Genomic DNA, 17550 nt, shown 5'->3' with positions numbered 1-17550 from the left:
AATCACAAGCTTTTGGAAATGTAGATCTTGATCTTGCCCATGTGTTAGTACCAAGTAGTTTGACATGATCATCAAGTATAGTATTATTCCACATGACAAGTTGTCTATCAATCTCTTCCTTAGAGGTAGGGGGAATTCTCCTAAGAGTACTCCTGAAGTTGGCTCAGGCTTTCAGGGTAGAAGGAGGAGGGAGCCCTGATATGGTGGGCTGAGGTGAAGGTCACTACTACGAATGATTTATCACACCATTCAGGATAAGTGTGATCAACCAAAGAGCACCTTCTCATCTCCAAACTGTAAACTGGTCCCCTTAGGCCTAGATCTTAATGGTTGTTTCAAAAGGCATGACAAATATTGGCAATAGACCATCATGTGTTGGGCATCCAACAATTGGCAAGAGGGAGAACACCCTAGGCAAAATTTAAAGGATTTGTTTTTCTCTATTGCTTTATTTAGTGACTTACTGTTAAGCCTGAAACCACCCTTTGGTCCCAAATCTTCCACCGATCATAACTTTGAAGTTAATACTCTGTTTTTTAATTCTTGGAAATTACTACCTCTATTTATATTGTTATGCTCTTCTTTATGAAATATGTCTATTAGATTTGGCTAACTGACTGCTACCAGCCTATGGACCTTTTATTTGATAACTTAAAATCTATTCTCTTTTAGGAAAAGGAAATGCACAAAAACTATGCTTAATGCATTCATTGTTTTGCTAGCAGTAATGGATTTTCAAATATATCTTGCCATATATGTTTTCAGTGCCATAAATGGTAAATTGGATCAAAATAAATCACAAAACTAAAGCTAGTATTGCAAGCGAGAATAACCCTTTTTACTGATGCATGTAGGTTGTCGATGCAAATGATGGCTTTGTTTATGCAGGCACTCTATCAGGGGACATCATGCAGGTGTGATACTTTATGTAATATAAGCAAACTGATAGGTGGAGTTTAAAATAAGAAATAATGCACACGTAAATTAGTGGTTGGAACATGTCCTAGGTATCTTTTTATTATCACTAACTTTATCCATATTTGGTGTGAACTCATATATATCTCTTGAAGATTTCTACATTTTTTGTTCGTTTGAAAATTGAAATGAAGCATACATGAATTATTAATGGGTGGGAGATGCCCTAGGTTTATGTTTGTTGTCCCTATTCGCCACCATATTATGTCTCGACCCAATTGCTCCATGAAAGTCTCTAGATTCTTCTTTTGATTAACGTAGTGCATGCCTCCCTCTTCTCATAGACCTCACTCGGAGGGGTCCGGTGTAGAGATATATACAATGATATGGTGGTGTAGCATAGACCAAGACTTAGTCTATTTTAGAGTTTTTGTGTGCTCTAGTACTTGGACTATATATACCAAGTACTTGTACTTCATTTGGTTGAACATTTCAGTTGGAGTTCACTTGTGTTCACTTCTTGTTCTCTTGTGTTTACAACTCTTCTCCATTATTGTTCCTACATGTGGTATCAAAGCTAGTCCTTCCAGCCCTGTCACTTGCTTCCCCGCTCTCCCGCATGCTCGTGTTGCACTTCTGTCGCGGAGAAGGAGTTAGTTCTTGCTGGTCGACTTCTCTTTTGGTTGTCTTGAGCTCCCATGAGCTTCAGGTGATCTTGAGCTTCAGTTTTGTTGCGAGATTTTGCACCAGGAAGCGCTGCTCAGCAGCTGGGCAACTTCGTTTTGTGTCGCATGCGTAGCTTTTTAGGCAATTCTGGATACCGAAAGTTTTGTAGCTGCATCGGGCAATCCAGAGGAGTTTTGAATAGGCATACTGAGGTTTTACCCCCCTTTTGGAGCTGTTCGTGCTCTCAGAATTTCATTCTGAGCAACAAATTGGAAGTTACCAGAAATATCATTTATGTTTTGCTGATTTTTAGTGATTTCCATACATTTTTCCTATGTTTCAACTCTCCACCTCGCCTCTCTAGCTCAACGTTTTCCTTGCCCACTTGCCTGTTGCCTCTCCCAGTGGTAGACGGAATGAGGTTTGTCAAAATTGTTGATACATGAGGTGCCCATGCATCCACCCTAACGACCCCGTAGTGTTGGCTGGGGGTTGCTCCATTGGTAGTTCTGACACTTGGGTGTCGCGGTCTTGTTGTTGATATTTCAGTAGATCTTCTTATGTCTCATTTACTGCCAAGATAATCATGGGTTGTGCTTGTACCGATGTAGCCTTTGGCTCTTGCTATAGCGATGGATATCTGTTGGGTACCATTGTGCACCAAGATGTAGCATCACCTGTGGCAATTCCTCATTTCCTACCTCCATCATAGGTAGTTGTTTCTTTTGATGCTGCATGCCGCGCAGGTGGAGATCAATCCCATGAAACCAAGGTGGCTTGGTTTCCAATGGCCTTAACTGATGAAGCATCTAAATAGTACCTAGACCTTCTCGCGGAAGAACACGCCACATGGGACCTACTTCATATGGAATTTAAAAGACGATTTCAAACGGAGAGGCTACAAGATGATCTCGCTCTCCAACTCAGCAAGATCGAACAAGGCCGGAGAGAAGATGTACACACGTACCTGGGTAAGATGAAGAGATTAATTGCCAAATGTGACCCACGCCTAGATGCCAAGTACCTCACGGCATGGTTCATAGCAGGTCTAAGAAAGAAAATCCGAAAGGATATGAAAAAGATAAGCAACTATGAAACATTCAGTGCTGCTCATGCGACAGCCATTGACATCGAGGATGGCATGATAGACTCAGACACTAGCAGTGATGACGGCAGATCAAATACACGAGATAAGCGCTTGAAAAAGGGTAAATCAAAGGACACTGCCGCAACATCAAATGAAGATCGCCTAGAGGCCATGACCTTGAAGATGAAAGAAGATATGATGCAGGCCATGGATAAAAAACTCCACTTGTCTCAGCCGCCAACTCAAACATATCCACGACGAGAAAATGTCTGGTGTCCACATTGCATGGCAAATCATACAGCAAATGAGTGCCCAGTCCTAAGAGCTAGGATCACTACATAAGCAAATCCACCACCAAGGTTGTGGTGCCATATCTGCATCATCGGCGGCCATGATGAGAACAGTTGCATCTTCAACATGCGCAACAACCCGCCTCGACCTCAACAATACCAAGCGGCACCCATGCCAGCATACAGGCAATCGGCACTTGCACAAGCGCCCCCAGCTCCGAGGCTAAATCATGTTCCCGTTCGAACACAAGTCCCACAATTACTCAGGAATCCAAATCCACGACCATATCTAAGAGCACCAAACCCAGCTCCTCAGGCAGTTCCGTTACATCAATTACAAGCCGAGGAAGTAGACTCGTTATTTGAGTATGAAGCAGAGTACCCAGTGTACTATGTAGAAGGTGCAGAGGCTCTAATACCAGTTTATGCAAATCAAGTACGACCTAACACATTTCGAGCACCAATCAAGTGCTACAGTTGTGGCGAAAATCACCAGACCACAGAGTGTCCTCATCATGGTAGCCTAGCTACTTTCCAACCACTCTGCAGAGATTGTGGCATAGGACATGCATGCATGGATTGTCCCATGAAAAATAAGATCCCAGAACAAATAGAGGTTAAGCCTAACGTCCCCATTGGCATCATTGGGGTGGACCATCAAAGTCTGGGTCCGGCAAGTGTAAAGTCACAATCTGTCAATGTAATTACATGCCAACAGAAAGAGGCCACCAAGGACCCTAAGATTCCAATCCAACCAAAGCGACTTCTGAAAAAGAAAGCACAAGTGCCTCCATCTCTGCCAAGCAATGAGCAGCCGAGCTCATCCACATCAACTCCCGAGCCTCAAATAAATGAAGCTCCATACCCGAATGCAGACGTGGAGAAGGCTCATTTTCAAGTACTTCAACAATGGGTCCAAAATAAACAAGCTCAATTTGAGGTTGAGAAACAAGCTCAAGACCCAATCCATGACTTGGCCCCACAAAGTATTGATACTGTACTTGAGCCTTTGTTCCAACAATAGACTCCACAACACAATGTACCGCCATGTCAACTTGAAAGAGCCGCACTCTCTAGCATCCTGAGTTGCCCTGTGTCAATTCCCATTGGAATCCTCCTATGGAACTGTCCCAATCTCTGGGAGAGTTTCAAAGGATGGGCTGAACTCGCAAATCCCACTCCACCTATGAATGACATTGAAGATATCCCTGTGCGAATGGGTGAGAGAGATGACATACGCAACATTATTGTGCCTTTGATCCACAAGGCATATAATAAAGTCCAAGCCATAGTGGATGGTGGAGCAGGTGTCAATGTCCTATCAAAGGAGCTCTACAAAGAATGGGGTCTCCCACCAATGCAAAAGGCTAATTTTAACATACGTCTTGCCAATGATTCACGGGCTAAACCCTTGGGGATAGTGAATGGTGTGTCCATAAAGATCACAGAAGTCCACTTTTCCCTTCAATTTACAATCTTGGATCTCCCCAAAAAATCCTATCAAATCTTATTGGGACGTCCTTACTTACAAGTAGCATCAGTCCTCCATGACTGGGGAATGGATAGACTGACAATCCAGAATTGAGACACTGTAGTCAGGGTGAATGTGGGGACAGGAGCTATTAAACCAATTGTGCCTAGAGCATTGGATGACACATCTTCCACGACAATCTCAAGCAAATCAGCTCCCCTACAACAGCATGCCATAGCGGGTGACTCACAAAGCAATGTCAATAGCTGGATACAAACATTGGCAACCATCGACAACTGCCATTCATTAGACCCCATCTTCTCACATATTGATGCTCAGGTGCTACAGGTCGATCCTCCACCGACACATGAAGAACCAATCGATCTAGAGATGCCATTCTTTATGGCTGACCTCGAATGGGATAATGAACCTGAAGAAGGTACCAATACCAATGATGACTCAGATTTTCCTTAGGACCTTGAAATAGAGGCTGCGAATGCTGAAATTGAAGGTCAAATCTTTGATAATGACTTAGCCATTGTGCATACCCTAATGGCAGTCGAGCTCCCAAAAGTTGAACCTCCAAAGTTGAATAACAGCAAAAGATCCCGCAAGAAAGCAGGAGTAAATCGCAAAAAAGCCAAGGCCGAGCACTTCAATGAATTGGAACGAGTCCAATCAAGGATCGTCGAATTGTACCTTGCAAAGTCAGCTCCCTCAAAATCAGAACCACCGCCTCTTGAATGGTCCCCTGAGGGACTGGAAGGAGTATGCACAGCAAATGAACCCTTTACTTGGAAACACCTTACCAGTGGAAAAGTTACCCCACAGTTCCCAACGTAAGAAGTTTCGGAAATATAAGATGTGCGGATGAAGCTCGATCAAGAGACTTCAGAAAAAGAAAGTCAAGAAGAGCCTAACAAATTAATAAATGCAACTATGCCACCCAGTACACATGACACATGTCAGGCTAGTTCAACCCCATCAGAGGCCCCGATCTTCGAGAAGTGCCGGAATACTTCAAGAATTATACAAGTGGGAGTGCCCCAATAGCAATGCCAAGACCACTCAGAGAATCTGAAGTTCAAGAAACCGATAGCATTGGAGAAACTCCAATCTATGAGGGACCGGCAAAAACACGCACAATAAACCTCGCCCTTAAAGGGGAGGAAGAAAAATTGGTTTTCATTGGAAAACAGCTTCGTCAAGAAGATGAAACCAAACTCAAAGAACTCCTAATGGAATACCGTGACTGCCTAGCATGGTCATACAAAGAGATGAAAGGAATTTCACCAGAAGTGGCAGTACACACAATACCTATAAGGGAAGGTGCTCACCCTAAGGTATGTGGACCTTATCGCACAAATCCTAAATATGGCACCATGGTTTATGACGAGCTGGACCACTAGATGCCGGATTCATCTACGAGATAGAGCACACTGATTGGGTTTCACCCATTGTCATTGTACCTAAACGCAACAAGAAGCTCAGAATATGCATAAACTTAAAAAATGTGAATGCCGCCACAATTAGGGATCTGTTGGTAAACTGAAAAGAAAGCATGGAGTGAACACAAACTCAGAATTCTTGCTTATGGAATGAAGAAAGATGAGGTCCTAAAGTAGGCACCTCTTACATGATCACTGACATCACTGATGACCTCTGAGCTCCACAATCATCTCCTCAATCTGCTCCTAGATTCTCTCAATCATCCTATGTGGCTTCTATCACCACCTAACTGTGCTTATGGGCACCTAACTGTGCCTCTAGCACACACATAGAAACCAAGGTGTGCTTGCGGCATACACCTTGAGATATCCCAACAAAACCCCCCCTCAAGGGAATGCCTCAGGCTATGTCAAGGATACAGCTAGCACAAGGTGTCACATGTCATCTCATCCTCATCTTGTGGAGGCACATCAACTGAAAGTAGATTGGCATTTTCTGGCTTTGTAGTTGCTTCCTTTTTGGCCACCATTATCTTGGCAATCTTCAACAAGGAATCCATGTTGGCATTCTCTTCCTTTGTAGCATAACAAGACATTGCTTTATGATTTGGCCTTTCACATATTTTGCATAGGCAAGCCATGAGAGGGTCTAACCCAAGAATTGGGCAGTGTCTTCTCTCTTACAAGGCTAGAATAACAACTGAAAAGCTTCAAAATATAAGCATTTAATGTAGCAAAGACTTGTGACCAAATTTCAATCAATGATGCTTTCACTTACATGCTTCATAGAGGTGGCTAAATGAAAGCTTTCCAATCAAATCCAGGTATAGCAACTTAAAAGAAAGCTGTAGCCACAGTTGTACTAATGCTTTTCAAAACTTCAAAACCTCAGAAATGCTAAAGTAGCATCTAATGTAGCATCACTTTCACAACCTTGTCAAAACTGTCAAAAACAGAGGCCTGAATTTGGAGGGCTTGTATCTTACTCTCCAAAGCAAAGAAAAAGGGGCTTTCTGAATCAAAAGAAAGCTCTTATACCAGAGAAGATCCCCTGAGGAGGAGAGGCGCAATTCTGCGCCAGGTCGCCATAGCTAGCTTCCTCAAATTCGACTGGTTTTTCTCTATTTTCTCCTTGAATATGCAGCCATTGCTGCTCAGATTTCAACACAAGATAGCCCAAGGTATGGAGAAGATTCCCCTAAAAGGAATTAGAGAAAGGTGGAGCTGAAACAGAGAAAACGTAGAAGAGATGTTCGACGATTTTCGGGAAATGACGACCAGCAGCGACGTCCGTTCTTCGATTCCTTGCAGCTGAAGGTTTGCCCATTTGAGAGGTATCTCCAGCAGGAAGGGCTTGGAGAATGGCATAGAAACGGAGGAGAACAAGCTTTAGCAAGATTTGGGAAGAAGGGGAAGAAATGGTGAAGATGAAGAAGAAGAAGATGGAGAAGAAGAAGATGATGTGGCACAAATGGGCTCAAGGGGGATCAAAGGGCTCTGATACCATGTTGGTAAACTGAAAAGAAAGCATGGAGTGAACACAAACTCAGAATTCTTGCTTATGGAATGAAGAAAGATGAGGTCCTTAAGTAGGCACCTCTTACATGATCACTGACATCACTGATGACCTCTGAGCTCCACAATCATCTCCTCAATCTGCTCCTAGATTCTCTCAATCATCCTATGTGGCTTCTATCACCACCTAACTGTGCTTATGGGCACCTAACTATGCCTCTAGCACACACACATAGAAACCAAGGTGTGCCTGAGGCATACACCTTGAGATATCCCAACAGGATCACTATCCCCTACCCTTAACAGAAAGTGTTGGAAAAGGTGGCAGGATCTGAAATATATAGCTTCTTGGATGGCTTTAGTGGCTATAACCAAGAGCAAATTGCTCCTCAAGACCAATCAAAAACAGCATTTGCTATAGAATGGGATATTTTTGCATATAGAGTCATGCCATTCGGCCTTTGTAATGCCCCAGCCACATTCCAGCGAGTCATGTTCACAGCTTTCAAGTCATTTTTGAATAAGTTTTTACAGGTGTTCTTGGATGATTTGTGCATCCATTCAAACAAACAGGACCACTTCAAATGTCTTGAAGAAGTACTAATCAAATGCAGGGAGTATGGCATCTCCCTAAATCCAACAAAATGCCAGTTCATGGTCACCCATGGAGTTGTTTTGGGACACATCGTCTCTCAACATGGGATTGCAACTGACATGGCCAAAATCAAAATCATCATGTAATCGCCTCCTCCTACAAATTCCAAAGGTGTACAGGTCTTTATGGGACATGCCGGCTATTATAGAAGATTTATATTGCGGTATGCCATGGTAGCTAGACCACTTTACAAATTATTAGTGGAGTTCTTATGGACCGAAGAGTGTGACCAAGCCTTTGAGCTTTTAAAGTGGCGCCTAATCACAGCACCCATCCTTATATCTCCCAATTGGGATATTGATTTTCATGTTCATACCGATGGATCCAAGTATGCAATTGGGAGTGTGCTTTGTTAACCTGGTGAACATAAGAAAGACTACCCCTTCTACTTCGCCAGTCGACAACTCAATGATGCAGAGATTAACTATACAACCACAGAAAGAGAACCCTTATCAATGGTGTATAGTGTAAAGAAATTTTGGCACTATCTACTGGCAAATGATTTTGTCTTCTATACCGACCATCAAGCATTGCTTTATCTTGTGAACCGTCCGTGTACCCCAGGAAGAATAACCAGATGGCTCCTCTTGCTTCAAGAATTCAACTTTGAAATAGTGGTCCGCAAAGGTGCCCAACACTACATTGCCGATCACATGTCTCGAGTCAAGTCAGGAGAAGAAGCCATTGGAGTAGAAGACGACTTACCAGATGCCACACTATTTCAAATAGATGCTGTTCTAGAATGGTGTGGAGATATCATTGGGTACTTGATGGCACGAAGACCACCCCCTGACATGAAAGCAGTAGATGCCAGAAAATTGATTCTAAAGGTTGCACCCTATCAACTCATTGCAGGACAACTGTACAAGATGGGGCAAGGACCAGATATGAAGAAGATGTGTAATGCCTCATGAGATCATGCCAATCCTGAGTGAAGTCCATGAAGGCATTGCAGGAGGACACTTCCAAGGGGAAGCCACAACAAGTTCTCCTCGCAGGCTACTGGTGGCCAACACTGTGGGCAGATGCCTATGAATATGTAAAAGACTGTGATGTATGCCAACGGACTATTACACCACAACACAAAGAATTCAATCCCCTAACACCAATTATTACACAAAAACCATTTGAAAAATGGGGGATTGACTATGTGGGTCCCATACATCCAGCAGCAAAAGGAATACAGGCACGCTACATCATTGTGGCCACTGATTACTTTACAAAATGCGCTGAAGCTAAAGCAGTCAGAAAGGTAGATGCCAGAAGCACAGCAAGATTCTTATATGAAAATGTGATCACCCGATTCGGATGCCCCATTGAAATTGTGTCAGATAGAGGCACACATTTTGTCAATGAGGTAATCCAAGAACTCTTGTCTGGCTTTATGGTAATCCATAGAAAAAGCACACCCTACTACCCCCAAGGGAATGGACTCGTAGAATCCACCAACAAAATCATATGTATTATCCTCACCAAGGTAGTAGAACCACAACGTTCAATCATTGGAACTTGTCTGGCCACCCACATCGACTTATGCTCTTTCCCAAGAAGCAACATCTTACTTAGAGCAACGGGGTCTAGGCAGTTTGCATGAGAGCCTCAAATCCTTGGAGGACAGTCCTACCATGACCACCTACATCAAGGACTTTCTCCATTCTTACTACTCCAACAATGCAAAGGATGGCAAGTACGGTACAATCACTGTACAGCAGAGCCCACTCAACATTATCCTCGACAGTACAGTCATTCAAAGGGCTTTCTCACTGCCAAAACAAGGTGGCAAATACCCTAAATGGTCTGCTCATCCAAAGTTTATCAAAGTACAGTCTCTCCTCACCAAGGGCACACTGATACATAGAGATGGCATATTGCTTCGCACAATCCTTGACCATCGCCTCAAGGAAGCAGCACAATTCCTATCCACACCTGGAAATTAAGTACGGCAAAGATCGCTCCCTTCCACTCCGCACATTTGTTTTGCTGAGTAGGAAGCTAAAACAAGACTGGGTCTAGCACTTCGTCATTTTCTTTATCAAGAAACTCGATGGTTCTTCACGCCAAAAATGTAAAATTTTATGAAAAACACGCAACTACCAAAAAAGTGTGCTGCTTCAGGAGCTGCTACTACTCCCCGTGAGCTACTGGCCTCCCCTCTCCCTCTCTCAGTCAGCCCCCTCTCCCTCTCCCTCTCCCTCTCTCAGCCAGCCCCCTCTCCTTCTCCCTCTCCCTCGCTGCCCCCCCCTCTCCCCCCCTCGCTGCTCCTCCTCTCCCTCCCCTCTCGCCAGCCCCCTCTCCCTCCTCCCTCACCCTCCCTCTCCCCTCCCTCCTCTCCGCCCTCCCTCTCCCCCCCCCACTACCCCTACCTCCCCCTCCCCGCCCAACCTCTCCCCCACCCGTCAGCCACCCCGCCCCCCTTCTCCTCCCCCGTCCCCTCCCCCATCATCCCTCTCCCTCGCCAGCCCCCCCCCGCTGCCCCCCTCCCCGCTGCCCCTTTCTCCTCTCCCCCTCCCCGCTGCCCCCTTCTCCTCCGCCCTCCCTCTCCCCCGCCAGCCCCCCTGCCCCCTTCTCCTCCCCCGCCCCCCCCCTCGCCCTCCCTCTCCCCCCCCGCTGCTCTCCCCCTCCTTGTTGCCCCCTTCTCCTCTGCCCTCCCCCTCCCCTGCCAGCCCCCCCACCCCCTTCTCCTCCCCTACCCCCCTCCCTCCCCCACGCTCTCCCCCCCAAGGTGACCCCCCCACTGCTCTCCCCCCCAAGGTGACCCCCTCCCTCCCCCACGCTCCCCCCCCCCCGCTACTCTCCCCCCCAAGGTGACCTCCCTCTCCCTCCCCATCCCCTTCCTCCCTATCTCAGCTCCCCACGCCTCCCCCTCAGCCTACCTCCGTCTCTCCTCTCTTTCTCCTTCTTCCTGCCTCTCTCTTTCCCTTCCCTTCCCCTCTCTCCTACCCTCTCTTTCTCCTTCTTCCTGCGCTCGCGTTCAAGGCGTCCTGGGCAGTAGTTTTACAAACAGAGCTTTTTCAGTGTTGGAATCGGCCCTTTTACATCAATTGGCGAATAGATCCCCATTCAGCCAATCTCCATCCACCTCCACCGACCACGAGAACCGTCATTTTTTCATAAGACGAGCTGCAACAGCTCAAGAAAGATGTGGAATGGGCTCCACATCACTTTTCGCCCGCATCTTTGGGTCACACGCTTCCAGATCACAGGCTAGAGACTGGATGCTGGCGGCATTACCAGGAGACCTCGCCCCTCACCTCAGGGATATTCGACTTTTGGGACGTGGATTCTTCCAAGTGGTTTTCGACTCCCACGAGTCCACAGCCCTTGTTCTCAAAGCTAATCCCCTAGCTTTGGGTTCGAGGAGGATCTTTCTTTTGCCCTACACCTTGGGCTTCGATCCGGTCGAGGAGGGCAGGCAAGTCACATCACTGTTCATTAGGTTTCCTGGTCTTCCTCAGGTCTACCATCGACTGCTTGCCACTATCAGAGCCACATTTGGAGTGGTCACGGAGATCCCCTCCCTTCCTGGCATGCCTTCTTCCTTGGCAGAGGCAGTCAGTGCAGATGGGGTGCCTCGTGTTAGAGTCATTGTCTCTGACCCTAACATCTCAGATGACCACATTATGCTTCAGCATCCAGACGGCTCTCTCTTTCGACAGAGAGTCGAGATTTCTGGTAGACAGGACCAGTGCAGGATTTGTAGGACCCTTGGGCACTTTACTAGAGACTGCCCAAGGAAGAGAAAAAGACCCAAGAGGTCTTCTGGTGCGGCTCCTTCACGTACTACCACGACTTCACCTTCCCAGCACCCTGTACCATGCACTCCAGGACCACCAAGAGCAACAGGGCGCCCTACTTCGCGCACCCCAGGACCACCAGGGGCAGCAGGGTGCCCAATGCCTGCAGCACACCTAGTACCACGATAGAGAGCTATTAGAGCGGCTCCCTTACCTCAGGAGGAGACTTTTGATCCTGTTCAGACAGACACCTTCCAGACTCCAGAGGTGGATGTTGTTGCAACCCCAGACACTACAGTTCCACATCAGGAGGGTCCTTTAGATCCACCAGCCCCAGTCACTTTGGTCTCTGACCCCTTGGTTTCTGACCACGAGGGGAATACAGGTACTTCTTCCCCGCAAACTGTTCCTGCCACAGTCAGGACAACCGAGAAAGTGCAGGCGCAGATGAGGGCTCCTAATTCCTCTTCACCCCAGCCACAGGCCTCCTCAACCCCCAGCTCCAGTTCTGCTGATAGAGGCCTAGCAGGTCCTTCCCCTCCATCTTCCACGAGTGCAGGTCTTCTTCACACTCCTCGGCCAGTTATCAGGAATTCTTTTTCGGCACTGGCAGATTCGGCGACTTTCATGGATGATGATGAGTTTGTGCCCTCCACCTTAGGGGTCCCGGTCATTGGGATTCCTTCTGACAAGGCCTCCCTTTCAATAGGTGTGGGGATCCTTTCACCTGTTGAGTTTCCTGCCCTCAGCAGGAGTGTTTTGGCCCAGGGGAAGCTGGTCTCCTCTACTAGGTCGGGTAAGCCTTTCCATCCAGCATCCTCCTGTCGATGAGGATAGTCAGCTGGAACATACAAGGCCTAGGTAGAGTTCCACACCGTCGCTGTAGGCAGCTGATCTGGAACCAGCTTCATCTAGGCATCACCGGAGGTGCTATTGATATCCTTTTTATCTAGGAACACAAGCTGGTTGCCAGTGATTGCTCTAAGTCTGGCAAACTGCTTTCAGGACATACCTTCTGATCGCCTGCTATGGGCACAAGGGGAGGTACTTGCATTTCGGTCTCTCTTTCTATTCTCCCCTTGGTTGCTGGTCATGGTATTATCTCCCCTTCTAGAGCTCAATGGATCATTATTTTGATTGGAGGGCGTAAGATTGGTCTTCTCAATCTTTATGCTCCCAAAAACAGAGGGGAGCGGATCTCCTTTTGGAAGGAGTTACTCTCTTGGGCCCCCATTGCAGATTCTTGGATCATTGGTGGCGACTTTAACATGGTTGAGTTGCCTTCAAACAAAAAGGGAGGCAGACAGGGTGGAATTCATTCTTTGGAGAGGGCAGCCTGGGATGCCTTTCCCTTTCAGTTCAGTGGAAGAGATACTTGGATGATGCCTTTCATAGTATGCCACAGTCACTCCTGTACTCTTGGTCGAATAGGAGAATACACATGCCCATTCATGCATGGATTGACAGATTTTATGTAGATGATTGGGCACTTGATAAAGGAGGATCTGTATGCATTTCTACTGGGGTTTCCACCTCAGATCATTTTCTAGTGGTGTTGCAGATTCTTGAGCCTCATCGAAGAGGACGCTCTGCCAGTGTCAGGATTCTGGATGCTTTTTATGCAGAGGAGAGCCTCACGGAGGATATTTTACAGATTTGGGTTTCTCACATACAGGGTGGAGCTATCCATCCATCTCAGGTAGCTGCAGCCTTATCCGGAATTAGTGACTATTATCATTCAATCGCTGATTCTAGAAGACGTGAGATTCTCAGATGTGAGATTGGTATATGCCAGCAGTTAGCATCCCTTCAAAGGGAAGAGCAGAAGAGGCCCACAGATGCTAGGATTCAGGAGTGCCTTGCTGCAGCAAGGGCTCATTTGCAGACATTGTTGGATCAGAGAGCAGAGTATGCCTTTCATGCACGCGAATCATTTTGGATTCAGATGGGTGGCAGGGTCAACAAACACTTTTTCTCTACTCATGGGCCCAGACATAGTAGAGATAGTGTTTCGTAGCTTGTTGACTCAGACGGGGTGTTACAGTCAGATCCTGATATGTTGTCATGCATGTAGCTTCAGAATTTTTTGCATCCCTTCTTACTGCAGATCCAGGCACACAGGCCATTGATGATGCCAGAGAGGTTATTTGGCAGTGTATCCCTATATTGGTGAAGGATGAGATGTATGTTTCTCTGGATGCACCTTTCACCAATGCAGAATTCAAGACTGCATGGGCGGTGTACCAACCACATCTGTAGCTAACAAGTCGGTGACATAAATGCACAACGGTCACCCTGGCATATCATGAGTGGAGCTCGATATCTCAACACTCCCCCTCGAGCTCAATCCCAATTCCTGCACATCGAGCAGGTCTCTGAACTTGCGTAGCTTCTCTGCGCCCAATGCCTTCGTGAATATGTTAGCTACCTGATCCTCTGTGCTGACATAAACTAGATTAATAAGACCTAGTAAAACCTTCTCCCGCACATAGTGATAATGCACCTCAATGTGCTTTGTTCTAGCATGATAGACTGGGTTATTTGCCAAGTGTATACTGCTCATGTTGCCACAATAAATGACAACTGGCCCATCTGTAGACTGATGCATATCATAAAGTAGCTTATGCAACCAAGCTACCTCACATGCAGCCATTGCTGCACCCCTGTACTCAGCCTCTGTGCTCGACAAGGCAACTGTAGGTTGTTTCTTGTTGCTCCAAGTGACTGCAGCACTCCCAAAAGAGAACACATATCCACTGGTAGATCTTCTATCAGAAATACTACCAGCCCAATCAGCATCAGTGTATCCATGCAACTGTATCTGAACCCCAGCCTCATAAAATAGTCCATACTACAATGTGGACTTCACATACCTGAGTATGCGTCTAGCCGCATCCAAATGCGGTTTCCTTGGAGCCTGCATAAACTGACTTACCAATCCAACAACATAGCTCAAATGGGCCTGGTAATAGTCATATAAATCAAACTTCCTACTATGCGTCTGTACATAGTAGGGTCTTCCAGAAGCTCACCTGCATCTGCGCTCAGCTTCACATTCTGCTCCAAAGGAACTGAAATAGGCTTACAGCCAGTCATCCCATATTTGGACAGCATGTCCAATCCATACTGCCTCTGCAAGAGCTGTATCAAGAGCTGTATCCCACTTGGTGATCTAATCACCTCAATGCCCAAGAAATAATGCACCTCTCCCAAATCCTTCATCTCAAACTTTTGCTTCAATAGCATTTTCACATGAAGGATATCTTCATCACTATCGCCTGTGATGATCAAATCATCAACATAAATGACAAGCAGCATAATACCTTTTTTTGTTTTTTTCACATAAATTGAGAAATCTGCCTTGGAAATTTGAAAGCCAATAGTGATAAGATACTATCCTATCTTGTCAGACCATGCTCTAGGTGCTTGCTTCAAGCCATACAAGGCTTTCTTCAACCTGCAAACAAACTCAGGATGAACAGCATGAACATAACGTGGTGGCTGCTCCATAAAGACCTCTTCTTGCAAATCACCATGCAAGAAGGCATTCTTTACATCCATCTAATGTAAAGACCGTCCCTTTGATGTAGCCATAGCAATGACTGCTCTTACGGCTGCCATCCTTGCAACCGGACTGAATGTTTCTTCATAATCAATGCCATATGTCTGTGCATACCCCTTGACAACTAATCTTGCCTTGTATCTGTTCACAGAACCATCTGCATTGTGCTTCACCTTATAAACCCACTTACAGCCAATTGCATTCTTGTCTTTAGGCAAAGGCACCAATTCCCATGTAGCATTTGCTTCCAAGGCATTCATTTCTTCATCCATGGCTTTCTCCCATTTTTCTTTTCCCATGGCTTGCTCAAAAGAAGTGGGTTATGGTTCCTGTATCACTTTGACCATATAGGCGTATTGAATGGCTGTAAATCCATCATATTTCAGCCTATCCACAGGATACCTAGCTCTGGTAGACCTGTGCAAAATAGGCTCACTTCCAGGTGCTCTCAAAACATCCCTGGTCTTCCTTACTCTGGGTGTAACAACAGAAGGAATACCCAACTCATCATCAATGCTATGTTCTGAGCCACTGGATTCACCATCCACATAAGAGTGACCTGTATTCACATCAAACATGGGCTGATCTACCTTCTCTTTTTCTTTTCGTGATACCTGCATACCACTATCTGCATTGCTTTGAGGAGATTCTCCTGATCTCAATCTGCCTGTCCATGGTGAAGTATGTGAACTACTGCTAGAGGACACTGTAGGTCCACTAATATTTTGTGATTGCTACTGTGAATTCTGTGCAACATTACCATTTTGTGCATCTGCATCATCAATCACATTTACTTGTTTATACCAGCTACTCATCTCATAAAAAACAACATCTCTACTCACTGTAAACTTACGAGTAGAAGGGTTATAGCATCTATATCCTTTTTGCTGCAGAGAATAACCAATAAAGATGCACTTCTCAGCTTTTGGATCCAACTTAGACCTCAATTCATTTGGCACATGAACATAGGCAATGCAACCAAAAATTTTCAAATGAGAAATATCCGGTTTCCTACTAGTATACATTTCCTCTGGCGTCATGCCATGTATTGCTGCAATGGGAGTCCTGTTCATTATGTAAACTGTTGTAGCAACTGCTTCAGCCCAATAATAATCTGGTAGGTCTTTTTCATTTAGCATGGCCCGAGATACCTCTGCAATATGACTGTTTTTCCTTTCTGCAAGTCCATTTTGCTGTGGGGTATGACTGCATGAATATTGCTGCTTTATGCCATGCTCCTGTAGGGACCTTGCAAACTCATTTGAGAGGTACTCTCCCCCTCCATCTGACCTTAGGCATTTTATTTGCAGGCCTGTTTCTTTTTCAACCATAGCTTTAAAAGCTTTGAAATGCCCAAACACTTCACTTTTCTTTTTCATAAAATGCACCCAAACTTTTCTGCTGTAGTCATCAATAAAAGTGACAAAATAATGACAGCCTCCAATAGATGCAACTTTAGTAGTCCACACATCAGAGTGGATTAATTCCAATGGCTTTTTACTCTCTTAAACATGTCTAGGAAATGGTTTCCTTGCCTATTTTTCAAATTGACAGGCTTCACATACCTTATGCATTTCTGTAACCTTGCATTTAGGCAATCTTGCAACAATATTTTGGGCCTGCATTGATTTAAGTCATTGTACATTAACATGACCAATGCGTTTATGCCAGATATCAATATCTGCAACTACACCGGTCCCATGTGCAAACATTGCTGCACTCAATTCAGGCATGTCTGCATCCAACGTAAACATCCTGCCATTCTTCTTTCCTTTTTCTATCAAGCGACCATTATTTTTCATATCCTCAACAAAGCATCCATGAGGATTAAATCTGACCTGCAAGCCCTGCTCAACCATTTGACCAACAGAAACTAGGTCCTTGGTGATATTCGGGACATGAAATACATCAGACAGGTATTTCTTTTTTCCATCCTGCATAGACAAAGGAATTTTACCAATCTGCACAATAGGATGTGCAGTATCATCACCAGTCTCCACAAATCCTGGTCTTTCCATTTTCCCTACATCCTGCATCCATTCTGCATGAGCTGTCATGTGGTTTGACGCACCTGAGTCAACATACCACACATCATTGCATTCTTCTGCACTTGTCACAGAATTGGTCATGTGCTGCACCATAAACAAATGATCATTTCTGTCATCACCCTGTCTACTAGAGGATGCATAATTGCCTTGCTACAATTT

The 17550-nt window shown here is 45.5% G+C and overlaps 1 protein-coding gene across 1 annotated transcript in view; it reads left to right on the top strand.

Annotated features, from left to right (window-relative positions):
* The window catches only part of LOC147889951 (cilia- and flagella-associated protein 52-like), a 472453-nt gene that overhangs the window by 18253 nt on the left and 436650 nt on the right, over positions 1-17550 (top strand). Inside the window, 1 exon segment of the mRNA XM_087391038.1 lies at positions 855-914. Coding sequence (XP_087247164.1) covers positions 855-914 — 60 coding nt within the window.

Source organism: Dipteris shenzhenensis, chromosome 19 (genome assembly GCF_047967505.1).
Source record: "Dipteris shenzhenensis isolate YYH24624 ecotype China chromosome 19, Dip_SZ_1.0, whole genome shotgun sequence".
Lineage (NCBI taxonomy): Eukaryota > Viridiplantae > Streptophyta > Polypodiopsida > Gleicheniales > Dipteridaceae > Dipteris > Dipteris shenzhenensis.
Note: the sequence above shows the minus strand (reverse complement) of the source record. Positions and strands in the feature narration are given on the sequence as shown.